Source organism: Carassius gibelio, chromosome B3 (assembly GCF_023724105.1).
Source record: "Carassius gibelio isolate Cgi1373 ecotype wild population from Czech Republic chromosome B3, carGib1.2-hapl.c, whole genome shotgun sequence".
Taxonomy (NCBI): domain Eukaryota; kingdom Metazoa; phylum Chordata; class Actinopteri; order Cypriniformes; family Cyprinidae; genus Carassius; species Carassius gibelio.
The window spans coordinates 31,673,303-31,686,914 of NC_068398.1; the positions used below are offsets into that span (position 1 = coordinate 31,673,303).

The window sequence follows — 13,612 nt, forward strand, 5'->3', positions numbered from 1 at the left end:
AAGAATCCTTGTAAAAACAGTTGCTATTGACTTAGGTGAAGGTAAATCATTGATAAAGGAAAAGGATAGTATATTGGTTCAAAGCAGTTTAGTGATTATTACATTTTGAATATGCATATTTTTTCTTACAAAAATGTATTGATTCATTACAGGAGGCCTTTGTTCACTCCCGGTGCTTTTTTATTTCATGTCTTTTGGACTGAAGAAATGCAACACCCGCTGAGTGCCATAAAACAGCTTGAAAAATTTAATTTTTTATATAACTCTGACTGGATTCATCTGAAAGAAGAAAGTCATATACACCTAGGATGCCTCGGGGGTTAGTCAAATGCAGCCTAATTTTCATTTGTAGCTGAACTAACCTTTTAATAATAATAATAATTAAATGATACTCTAAATAAGAAACTAAATCTGCCAGCAGGTGGTGGTAAATATAATTAATTCGATTTGTTCAAATGACTGATTCATTCAGTAATGGCTCTCTTTATGAATGGGTCTTTGAATCATTGGTTCACACGATTTGTTCAAAACGAATTCATTCAGAAACTAAATGCTATGTTGCTCGGGGATGCACAACAATTCTGCTGTGGCTTTAAAGGTAATATATTCTTTGCAAAATTGAGCAAAAACACATAATATTATGTTTAAAATATGACACAATATAAACTTTTATTTACAATTATTTTCTTAACTGTTTTATAAAATCACATTTAACAAAAATCAGCACTTGTGTAATACTGCTCTCTCTGCCCGTGTGATATCGTATGATATAAATATGAGACAAAAACATACAGGTGCATTTTAGCACCAATATCAAAATTTTAGGGCACAACAACATTTATAATGTTTTTATATTTATAGTGTTGTGCCCTGCACCATATTTGTCAACAGTCAACTATTGAAATGTAAGATGAAATACATGTTTGGGGGTGGTGCCACTCCATTAAATTATTTTAATTGCAGTTTTTTTTTTTTTTTTTTTTTTTTTTTTTTACAAATTAATGCGTTAATCTGACAGATCTAGGTTCTATATACGGTAAGTACAGGTACTTCTGAACAGGTTGAGGCTGGAATTTAGTGCATTTGAAGTGAAAGTACTTGATGAACATATACTATGTGTGGAGGGCATTTACTCAGTGTCATTATCTCATTTTTTACTAATATGGCTTTTAGAGGCCTTTGCATTGAAACTCTTCATATGCAAGCTTGAACTAGCATCGATGTTTGTGTTAGAACTGGAAAACAAATACATGGTGCACCTGGGAACTGGGACATATGCCAGCGCTTGAGCAGGCAGAGACGGAAACATATGTAGTTGTGATTTCTGTGTTTTTGTCAACTTCTCATCTGACACTTGCATAGTAAGCAACATTAATAAAAGACACTACATATCCACCCCAGACTCCCTGTATCTTCATTCATGTTCCAACACCCCTGCAATGATAAATGCTTCACCTTATATCCCATTCTACACTATAAGAGGGCTATGGGACACAAGCTGAAGAGAGCCCACCTCTTGTCTCACATCTTCATGATTTCTCCCAAAAGTCAGAAAAGTTAATTAAAGTGAATTTTAAAAAGTAAATTATGAAGTGAACCATAATTAACACAGCACTGCCATAATTTTACCCTTGGGTGATTTGGTCTTTTTCAAACTTTTTACTATTTTCCACTTGATAGGGCTATTGGTGGAAAATACCCCCCCCCCCCCAATCTCTCTAAACAAGTAAGATCTTTACATAAAACACTCATAATTTACCCATATTAATAATAGGAGTGTGAAGCATATAAAGCATGTTTGCCACTTACTAGCTGTAGCCTGCTATATGACAGTATGTAAAATTGTATTTAACACATAAACAGAGTAAGGAGAAATTACATATATGACAGATAGGATGATTCTGAGCACCACTGACAAACATCTAATCTTGTAAAATATGTGGTAAATAGTGCCACTCAGTAGCCTAGCACACACAGAGTATGTGTGATCGTGAATATTTAAAGTGAAAGTGAAAAACGTGTGTACATTCAAAAGTGATTTCAATGCCGACATATTAATAGCGGCTCCCTAATGCCCGCAATTTATATACAGTACAGTATAATTACCCAGCGATATAACTGCGAGAGAAAGTATTGAAATACAATGTCAATTCTTTTGGCGGGTTGCGGGAAGATGGGTGGGAGGCGGAATCACAATGCCATCTCAACATTGGCATCGGTTTTCAACCTTTTAGGACATGCACCCGCAAGTTTGTTTAATTTCACTTAAAACCTGTCTCTCCTCTCGCTCAAACGATGTCCTGTGCACGCTCAAATCTCTCTGTACTCATGCACTAGAAATATAAATTATTTCCGCACCTGAAATTAAACGTTGTCAAAGGTTATCATTATGGTTATCAAAAAGTAGTCTCAAAACAGATTTGTGCAGGGCCTTTACTTGATTTTTTTATTGTTGATGAAAATACTACGTGAAATATTATTGGCTGAGTGAACAGAGCCTGTAATTATTTGGACAATCAAAGATGGATCTTTAGTTTATTTCCAGTTTAATAATATTTAGCTATGTCAATTAAATAGAAAAAGCCAGGAATTGGCTTTAAAAAGAATTATTTTGTTTAACAAAACCCGTGTGGAAACCAATTCTTCACAAACTGAATAGATCTGAGGTGCAGGGCTCGTAAAATCGCTAGCCCAACGTCCCGGGCTTTTGTGCTTTTCAGTCGGGCTCCAAAGTGTATCTCCGCCGAGACCGATGGGCTATCTTGAATAGTGATGTAAAATTCCTAACTTGATTTGCGTTGTTCACTCGCTGGAAGGGGTAAACAGTTCGTAGTTGATCTTTTGCACTTATTTCTAAATCTACGGAGCCCAAGACATCATAAGTAGCTTAATCTACGGAGCTTGTACACACTCATTTAAAGCACGTGCTGAGAGCAGCGTTTCTGGCTTACACAGAACTGATTTGTCTTTCGCGTATCCTAGCTTCTGAATATAACACAGGCACAAAATTATTTCAAAATAATTGCAAGTATTCTTGTAAACGCAGTCAGTTATGTCTTAAGTGAACAGTGGATAAAGAAATGTGCATTTAAATTTCACAAAAAAATATGGAGCATTTTGTCTTTTTCTAATAATAAAATGACACATTTTCTTAAGTCTCATTTTGTAAAAAAATAAAAAATTTATAAATTGGAAGAAAATTGTATGGTGTTATCTGTATTGTGAATTTTATATATATATATATATATATATATATATATTAGGGGTGTAACGATACGCGTATTCGTATTGAACCGTTCGGTACGACGCTTTCGGTTCGGTACGCGGTACGCATTATGCATACCGAACGGTTCGTTGGACTAATTAATTATATTTGGAAAAAAAAAAAGAGAAATATAATGATATGCGTTCAACAAGGTAGCCCAATAACCCAAACGACGTAACAGGCAACGCCCCTGGCACTCCCGAAGAAGAAAAAAACACCAACTTATGTTTATGTTATGTTATGACTCAGTCAGGCGCTCGCTCACTCAGTACGCGCTGAAGGCTCGTTGCAAAATGGCCAATGCGTTTAACAGACTAGAAAAAGAAGATGACTCTCAAACATATTGTTTGAGATGCATGATTCCATCTATGAGCTGCTCGATCAGAGTGACATGAGAGCCCCTCCTTAGAACATTATTTGTAAATCCATGTTATGGTAAGTGTGCACGTGAAGTCTTTGCACACTTTCTGAAATCCACACTGTGGTAAGTTTGCACACTACACTAGTGCTCTGCATTCTTTCTAAAATCCTATATAGTGAGGGCTTCGCGCGGTTGCTTCATTGCTTTAAAAAAAAAAAAACACCAGCGTGAATACTTGAAACATGTCAACTCATTTACGCCGACATCACCTTATTGTGTCAGTATCTGGGAAAAGACGAAAAAAAGGAGAAACATGCACGCAACAAACTATGCCTGCAGCATTTAGACACCAGTATTATAGCTTACAGGGAATCCAAAGTGCACCCAAACACCAGACCTGTTGGTTATTTTAGGATCTTATATTTCTGGTCTGTTAAATGCATTAGACATTTTGCAATGAGCCTTCAGCGCGTGCTGAGTGAGCGAGCGCCTTAGGGTCCGTTCACATATCGCTCCTAAAAACGCGTGGAAAACGCTAAGCACGTCTTTCTCCTCCTTTCCAAAGCGCTCATGAGGCGTCTGTCTTTGCTAAGCAACAATGACGTGCTCTCTCCATGAGACGCGGAAATTTCAGCAAAGGATAAATGGATTTGCAGCTCTAAAAATCGCTTGCAGTAGCTCTGCTACTAAATTTATTTCAAAATTGCAATCCATATACAACTATGATCAGCTGTTCCTTCATCTTGGCTGAGTTTTCAACGTTGTTATGGGAAAGGATGAAGCTGATTGGTTAGTTCTTGTCACATGACCCGCGGTGCGCTTGCGGCATTCTGAAAAGTTGAGATGTTTTTGCATTTTGCTGTATCTAAAACGTACCGAACCGAACCGAACCGAACCGTGACATCAGTGTATCGTATCGAACCGAACCGTGAATTTTGTGAACCGTTACACCCATATATATATATATATATATATATATATATATATATATATATATATATATATATATATATATATATATATATATATATAAACCAAGTACACAATATATGACCACATTCATTTTAAGAATCATATGGTTTTTGTTTGTTTAGATAAATTTACAGAAGGGTTTGACAAAACTGTTAAAGTGGGTTATGTACAAATCATCAAAACACCTGATTCATTTCTAATATTACGACTAAGTAGTTTTAAATTGTAAAGAAATTAGAGATCCATCTTTGAAATTTGATTGGTTGATAACTTTTGACAATGTTTAATTCAGGTGTGAAAATAATTAATATCTACAGTGCATGAGCACAGAGAGATTTGAGCGTGCACAGGACACAGTTTGAGCGAGAGGAGAGACAGGTTTTAAGTGCACACACTCTTTCTGGGGGAAAGCAGCGTTTATCTAAACGCGTACAGTTTAGTGCGAGAGCAAAGAAAATCCGTGTGTGAGCGCAAAGATTTGTGCTCGTGCATTGTAATAATGTGCTTTTGCGCTAAAATAATGCACTCTCGACATTTCTCTGTAAAATAACGCCATAAGAAATGCTTTATCACAGCATGTGAGTACCGCATTGAGATGTCTTGGGCTTAAATTTCTTAAAATTACTTTAGTGTTTAAGCTGACAAGACTTAAAAATGAAAAACTTTCTTGAGGAAGCAGCACTGACCTGATCGTTTTTGGGAGATACGTTGAAAGATAGGAGTGCTGAAACCCACCTAAAAATGTGTTAGAACTGCCCCTGGGATAGGTGCGTAGTTATGCTGAGACATAAATATATACAAGAATTTTGGGTTTTCATGAGCTGTATGCCAAAATCATCAGAATTAAAACAATAAAAGACCTGAAATACTTCAGTTGGTGTGCAATGAATCTAAAATATATGAAAGTTTAATTTTTATCATTACATTATGGAAAATAATGAACTTGATCACAATATGCTAATTTTTTGAGAAGGACCTGTAAGTAGTTTACCTGATGCAGTGTGATGGCTGAACGTGTTTCTGAGATAACAACATGCCAATCCGTAGTTGGATTTCCGACACGGCTAACTGTTAATCATCTTACATTGTCAAGAAGTGTGACTGAGACTCGAGCCAACTCTGCTCTAACTGTCGAGTGGGAGTGGGAGTGGGAGTAAAGATTTTCTAACTGATATTCATAAATCCTCAAGGAAATGGCTCTGAATTAACTGATGCTCACGCCCTCCTTGACAGGTGCCGACACCACCCCTGGTCTATCGCACAAACCCTATTGTCGTCATTATAAAATGGTGAGATCCTGGAAAACTTTAGCTTAAAGCAAAGCAGCATTTCCTGTGACTCTGCGAGGATTATCTTGTGCTATCTTACATTGTGCAAATGTAATCAAGACCACCTGCTCTAAATAAATATATGAAATCTATTATGGTTTTCATATGTTTAGTTACAAGCTAAAATGTGGTGAAAAAGCTAAACATACACAATTTACATGTGCTTCGACAGCACTTGGTTTAGTCTCTAAATGAAGCAATTTATTGTATTCTATCAGTTTAAATGTTAACCATCTGAAAATTAATGAATGTTTCATTCAACAAGGATATTCAACATTCAAAAAAGGTGAAAGGGGAGAAAAATATTAATATAGTTTTTCATGACCATTTTTTTCCGAAGTGTTTTATTTTCCCCCAGTGAAGGATGTGCAAGTGAGACAGTGACTATTTGGGAAAAGAAACAAGAGATTCCTTATTTTGTGGAATAATTCAATTTTATGTCCTCAGAAATCTCTCCCATTCAACAAGAATTCAAATGTTTCCATGGTCATGATATAACAATTGGCTGCAAATCATTTTTTTACTTTCTAAACATAACACAGTACTTTATCTGTGTCCTAATAGCCATAATATCCATATTTGTTTTGCCGTACCCCAACATTGGGCCAGTTGTCACATTGACCAACACAGCCATAACTAAAATCCATTATATGTTATGCTTGTCAACACAAACCCAGAAAATATCATCAAACCTCTATTACCACCTCTTTCAAATTATGTTTATATTGCAATATGATGTTCATACTCACACAGCTTTTCTGCAGTTTCTCACAGCAGGTAGCAGTCTCCATCGACCCTCTTTTGATTTGATATTGTACTGTTTAATATCAAACTCATCCAGCACCTCCTCTGACATCAGGATCATGTTTGCCAAAGTTGAACATTGTGCAAGAGTAAGACTTTTACTTTTTGCTTTAGATTTTAAAAGCAACTGCACTTCTTCAACTACAGAGTTATCCTTCATCTCAATCAAGCAGTGTGTCAGATTCATCCATCTTTCAGGACTGATATTGTTTTTCTGACCTCGTTTGAGGTTTTGGGTTATTTTCTTGATGTTCTCTGGGTTGTTCTCTGTGTTTATCAGTACTTCCTGTAAGAGTCTCTGATTGGACTCCAGTGAGATCCCATGAAGAAATCGAAGGAAGAGATCCAGGTGTCCATTTTTACTCTCCAAGGCTTTATTCATTGCTTCCTTCAGAAACACATCCAGAGAAACTTTCTCACACTGAGTTCTGTTCTTTCCCATCAGGAACATTTCCAGAATCTCACTGTTATTGTGTAAATAGCAGAGAAACACATACAGTGCTGCAAAAAACTCCTGAAAGCTCAGATGTACAAAACTATAAACCTTCCTCTGATAAATCACAGACTCCTCTCTAAAGATCTCAGTGCAGATCCCAGAATACACTGAGGCATCAGTGACGTCTATACCGCTCTCTCTCAGGTCCTCCTCATAAAACATCACATTGCCCTTCATCAGCTGATTGAAAGCCAGTTCAGCAAGTTTCACAATCACATCTCTGTTGGACTGCAGGAGTTTCTCTGAATCGCTCTCTTCATACTTCTGGTTCCTCATCTTTGTTTGAATGAGCAGGAAGTAGATGTACATTTCAGTCAGAGTTTTAGGGATTTCTGCACTGAGATCTTGTCTCAGGATGTTTTGAAGCACAGTGGATGAGATCCAGCAGAAGACGGGTATGTGACACATGATGTGGAGGCTTCTTGCTCTTCTGATGTGTGAGATGATTCTGCTGGCTTGATGCTCGTCACTGATTCTCTTCCTGAAATATTCCTCCTTCTGAGGGTCATTGAATCCCTGAATCTCTGTCACACGGTTGATGTAGTTGGAGGGGATCTGATTGGCTGCTGCTGGTCTGGTGGTGATCCAGATGAGAGCAGAGGGAAGCAGATCTCCTCTCAGGAGGTTTGACATCAACAGACCCACTGATGAAATCTCAGTCACATCAGAAACTTTCTGACTGTCTGAAAACATCAGTGAAATTCTGCTTTCATCCAGACCATCAAAGATGAACACAACTTTACATTCATCATAAATCTTTGAGTCCAGATACTGAAGTTCAGGATGAAAGTCAAGCAGAAGTCTGTGAAGACTGTACTGATGATCTTTAATCAAGTTCATTTCTCTAAATGTAAGCACAAACATGAAATCTACATCCTGATTGGCTTTTCCCTCGGCCCAGTCCAGAATGAACTTCTGCACAGAGACGGTTTTTCCAATTCCAGCGATGCCTTTAGTAAGAACAGTCTTTATTGTGTCTTTCTTTCTTCTCTTCTCCTCATCTCCTGGTTCAGGTAAAGGATTAAAGATGTCATTGCAGTTGATTGGAGTGTCTTGGAGTGTCCTGTAACTTTTCTCCATCTGTAGCACTTCATGTTCTTCATTCACTCCTTCACTCTCTCCCTCTATGATGTACAGCTGTGTGTAAATACTGTTCAGGAGGGTTTGATTCTCTTGTAGTTTGACTCCCTCAAATAAGCTCTCATACTTGTTCTTCATGCTGGTTTTGTGCTGGTCTTTGACTCTCTGAAGATCTTCATACACTGGTGGGTGAGAATCACGCTGCAAGGATACTTCTGTATCATAATGATTAATGTGGTTCTGATAGTTAGAAAATGTGAAGGTCTGACAGGATGCATATCTGATCTGGTTAGTACTCCCACTACTGAAAACAGAGACACAAAAACAAACAGCAAACAGATTTATCAAAAATATATAAATGTCTCTTATATTAAATAATCTTATTTAAATTTTATTGCATTAATGAACTAAAAATGTAAATTTCTCTCTTGTAATTTGTGTATATATTTTTTGCTCTTGTGTTGAAAGTATCACTCATAATAATATACTCACACAGGATCAAAGGGCACTGATCCATCACTGAGATCAGGGGGCTGCAGTGGAGAAGCTGCTCTCTTTCTCTTCCTCCTGATGATGCTGAGAAAAATAAATATTGTTTCTTGTAGCTTTTTTTACATTTTAACTATCTAAACATTATTCAGGAGTGGTTGAGGATGGTTTTCCAATATGCAAATCATGCAGATGAAAAGTGACAACTAATGCTAACATACAAAGATTCAGGCCCAAGATAAAGGTACAGGTATCTAAACTGCAACTAAAACAGTTATAAATATTACATAAATATTCATTTGTGGGTGAATTTTTTGCTGAGGTCACCACTGGGAACTAACCACAGGAAGCATCCCCAGGATTTAACCGCCAAAAACATTTTTTTAGCGATCACATCTTTTGTTATGTTCACGTATTAAACTGAGATGATGCACAAGTTTTAGTGGAAAAAATAATTATTTTCAATTTATTTTACCTATTGGGTTATCAAAATCTATTTTTAAAATCTTTTTTGTATTTATTGAAATGTCTCTTTTAATAAGGTTTAAAAACCAACATATATTGTATCTATATATTAGAAATGATCTTTTCTTTTGTTTTTTTGGGATACGAATAATAAAATTAGAAAAATGTCTATACATTTTGCTATTCTCATGAATATCTATCTGTACTTTTTTGCTAGTAAAGTTTTTTTTTTTTTTTTTTTAGTAAATTCATGATTATTTAACAAGATCATATTATTTAGTTCCATACCTCAGTAACCCCTCAACCTCGTTACAAAATCATTCTCCCCCATAAAAATGATGAACTGATCCTTATGTTACATCATTAATAAGAAGTGACACCATATAACTCTTCTGAAAACACTGTGAGCAGATATAGGCAAGTTACTCCCTTCTTTTATAAGAATAACATTAATATTGTGATAGTCAAGCTTAACGACTCAGCTGTGTTACATCAACTTTCTTGTGAAAATAATTTTTCTTCAACAATATACATGATTTCTTAATACGACGCATACCATGTGCTCTCCTGTTATTCACTACATTTAGGGCAGGAGCCGTTTTGAGCAAAAAAAAAAAAAAAAAAACCCACCGTCACACTCAACCCCGTTATTTATTTGATCATAACAGGGTTATGAGATTGTGATGGGGTTGTGTTTTTAACACTTTGGTTCTGAAGTTATCAAGTAATTTAAATTAAATATTATATTTGATCAAGAATCTTATAACACATGTATATGTTAAATTTCTTAATGGATCAAAACATTTTTTACAGGGTCTGTTTAACATTGTGTGTAATACCTGTGTGATCGGAGTCATCGGACTTGGAGAACACCTGGCCGTGATCAGACACTGCTTGTGTTTTTTGTAACTTGCAACTTGTAAAATTAGGAAAAGAAAAGTGTGAGCCAAAAAAAAAAAGCGATTTCTCTCTCTCTCTCTCTCTCTCTCTCTGTGTCGTTAGAAGCAGTGCGCAGACTCGTAGTTAATGCAAGTGTACGCACGGTAATAATGCTTCCAGGCTTGACACACTTATATTTAATATATTTCAAATCAGCAACACAATCTGAGGTGAACTGTAACATGAATGTCTTCTATGATGCTCAAATTGCGTTAAACATATTTTAGGTTGGTACAGCTAGCACGCATGTGCAGTCTCCAGCATGTGTCATGTTTCTATGGCAACCAGTGAGGGACACTTCAACCGCCAAACCGCGCTTTACATTTTCTCCCATTTTTATAATAATATAAATGAAACCGTTTAATCTTAAAGTTTTATTAGTCAGATTCAGACTCAACGCAGAGCAGAGAGCACAGAGATGATAGCAAATAAGTAAGGTCAGTGGTTATTATAGTTCAAAAGGTCAAACAGTGCAAGTTATTATGCGAGTTAACTCGAGTAAGAATGTACATGTGCACAGTAGCATTTGTGATCCGTCACCGTGACATCAAGAGGACTTTTGAAGCTGAAATAATGAGTGGATTCAGCTTGGACTTGGAATAACGAGAGGAATAACATGGATAACTTTCTTGTCGGAGGACTGTAATGCATCACAGGCAGTCAGGTACAAGGAAGAGAGACCACGGCTCCTTAAATTAGGTAAGACAAAAAGCTGTATTTTTTGCAACAGGTTTATTGACTTGAAATAGCAATTTAAGGTGGAATATGTGACAATCGGGTCCAGCCGGGTCTGTGTCTTCCCGGCGGGTTCGGGTCCAGCTTTCAAATAATAGACGGTTCGGGTCGGATCCGGGTAGGCATTTCTCGGATCTACATGGGTCCGGGTCCAGCTTTTGAAATAATAAACGGGTCCGGGTCGGTTCTGTGTAGTACATTACGGGTCTCTTTCAGGTTCGGGCACAAATATTTGGACCCGTTGAAGTCTGCTAAACGCAGCTCAACTGTGCAGCGTACACGAGAGAGAAATGACGGAACCGAAAGAAGTGAAAGTGCAGAAAAACAGTGTCTTTTTCATGCACAACTTGAACAAACTACAACTGGTAAAGCTGTCAGCTGTGTGGATACTGGCAATACCGTTAACAATTCTCGTTTATAATAATTCCTAGTATGGCTTCTTCTTAATCTTGGACTGTGTTCTTTTAATGCGTGAACTTGATTATTTGAAGCACACTTGCTGTCCAAAATCGCAAAGCTCTGTGCTTTGTCATTTTTTTTTTTTAATAAAGTACAAGTTTCAAAATTTCAAATTCAAACAATAAATACAGTTTTGGCGCTCTTTTAATGCGGCAGGCACGGTTGCTTTAGTGCTTCAGTTCAAGGGCAAGTGAACCCATTTAATCTTTCTCTTTACTACTATAGTACATAATGAACATGAATTAACATTAAAAGGCAGGCTATTTAATGAGAGCCTACAGTACAACTGTACTGTAATGTATCCTGTAAAAGCTCATTCAGTGTTTCAAACTGCAGAAAACGTGTAAGGCTTATAAACATTGCAACCTGTAATATACATTGACCTCAGATTAACCCTATGGTGTCAATAAGCTCATTAGTCAGCTAGAAAAATAACTATAAAGAGGAGCATTTTGCTATATTTATGCGCTATTGCATATTAATATTTTTACTTAACCTGTTGTTTACATGATTTAACTCCTCCTATAAAATTGCATTTTACTAATTAAGAAAAACAGACTGAAAGTGTGAAAGACATACTCTCAAAATAAAGGTGCTTAAAAGGTTCTTAAGAGAACCATTTTTGGTTCCACAAAGAACCATCTCTTTCTCAACTTTTTATGATCTGAAGAACCTTCTTTTGCCACAAAGAACCTTTTGTGAAATGTAAAGGTTTTTCAGATGTTAAAGGTTCTTTATGATACCATTTAGACAAAAAAGGTTATTCTATGGCATTATAAAGCATCTTTATTTTAAAGAGTGTGGTGACAACTTTTACAGGATGCATTGAGGAGGAGCCCAAACTACACTCAGCGGCCAAGTGATGCATATGGTCCATGATATTGATTCAGATTTTGTGTAATATACATTTCTTTGTGACTGTATATTTAAAGTTGGAAAATATAGCGTTTCAGCGTCAGTTCAGGCAGGCCACGTAGTCAAGCTCTGCTGTCAGCTGATACCCAGATCTAACAGCTGATCTGATAGCTAAAGCACTCAATTGGTCCGTTCAAACAGGGCACCCTATTTAAGTGCATTTTCAGTCTGCTGCTTGGCTGCTTCCACTGCATTGCTTGCAACCCACCTCCTCCCCGATCACCTCCTTAACTTTGTTTAACTTAATCAATGTCATACTGTTTTCATTGATGCATGCTCTGTTCTCAATGGGGGAATTTTATTTGCTGCTCTCCCAGTTTTAAATGGGAGATTGTCCCCAGAAGCTGCTGCTGTTACCTGACTAGCTTTCATGGAGCTCATGAAAAGTATGGGTAACTTAGAACAGAGCCATACCGCCAAATGTAACTTTAACAATCATACAAATAAAAGCTATACAAAATTTTGACTAAAGAAGTGTCTATGGTATTTTTGACTCAAGTGGTCCTGACTGAAATACATTTAGTTCCCACTTTAAGTGAACCTTAGTTCCCAAGTCATCTATAAGATGCATTAAAATGCTGTTAAAGTCGAGAAAAGATGAGGCAAACACATGACAGTATGAATTAAATATTAAAATATAAATAAATAAATAAATAAATAAAGTTTAAATAAATAAAACACATTTATTCTGTGGCACCTAAAAAAATTATTTGGCTCCTACGTTTTTTTCCTCATAAGAGCCAATGGCTCCTTACTCGATTTTTTTGTTTGGAGTCCTGAGGTAATAGTGTTACAAACATAATAAATATTACTTAACTTCACTAAACATTATTTTTCGTATGCTTCCCATCCAATAATCATAATCAGCTTTGTGCTTTGTTATTTTAATATAAACAATGTCTCTGCTTTAATGTTCTGTAAATTTTGTCACAAATTTCAAACAATAATTGCAATTTACATAAATCTGCAGATCACTATAGACACATTTCTGTTCAGGCAGAAACACGGAGCACACCTGAATCGATCATCTCCTCTGCTTTACTACTAGCACAAAATAAACATGAATGAACATCAGAAAGTATGTTGAATAATACAACTGCCTGAAACGTGTTGTGCATGTTATCAACATATGGTTTCAACAACCAGATGCATTAACACTAGTCCAGTTTAAACAGGACCAAAATTGTGATATGTCTGTGGATTTTTTTATTTGTTTCATAGAAGGCAATTCTACAGATATTCACAGATATCATATTATATCAGACAATAATTATTTAGCAAAAATGTCATATTGTGACATTCCT

General features: G+C 36.4%; 1 protein-coding gene across 1 annotated transcript in view; it reads right to left on the reverse strand.

Moving 5' to 3' along the window:
* The window catches only part of LOC127953120 (NACHT, LRR and PYD domains-containing protein 12-like), a 41,811-nt gene that overhangs the window by 15,920 nt on the left and 12,279 nt on the right, over nucleotides 1-13,612 (reverse strand). The window contains exons 4-5 of the mRNA XM_052552058.1: nucleotides 8,799-8,882; nucleotides 6,676-8,610 (exon numbers count right to left, since the gene is read on the reverse strand). Coding sequence (XP_052408018.1) covers nucleotides 6,676-8,610; nucleotides 8,799-8,882 — 2,019 coding nt within the window. The remainder of the gene's footprint in view (nucleotides 1-6,675; nucleotides 8,611-8,798; nucleotides 8,883-13,612) is intronic.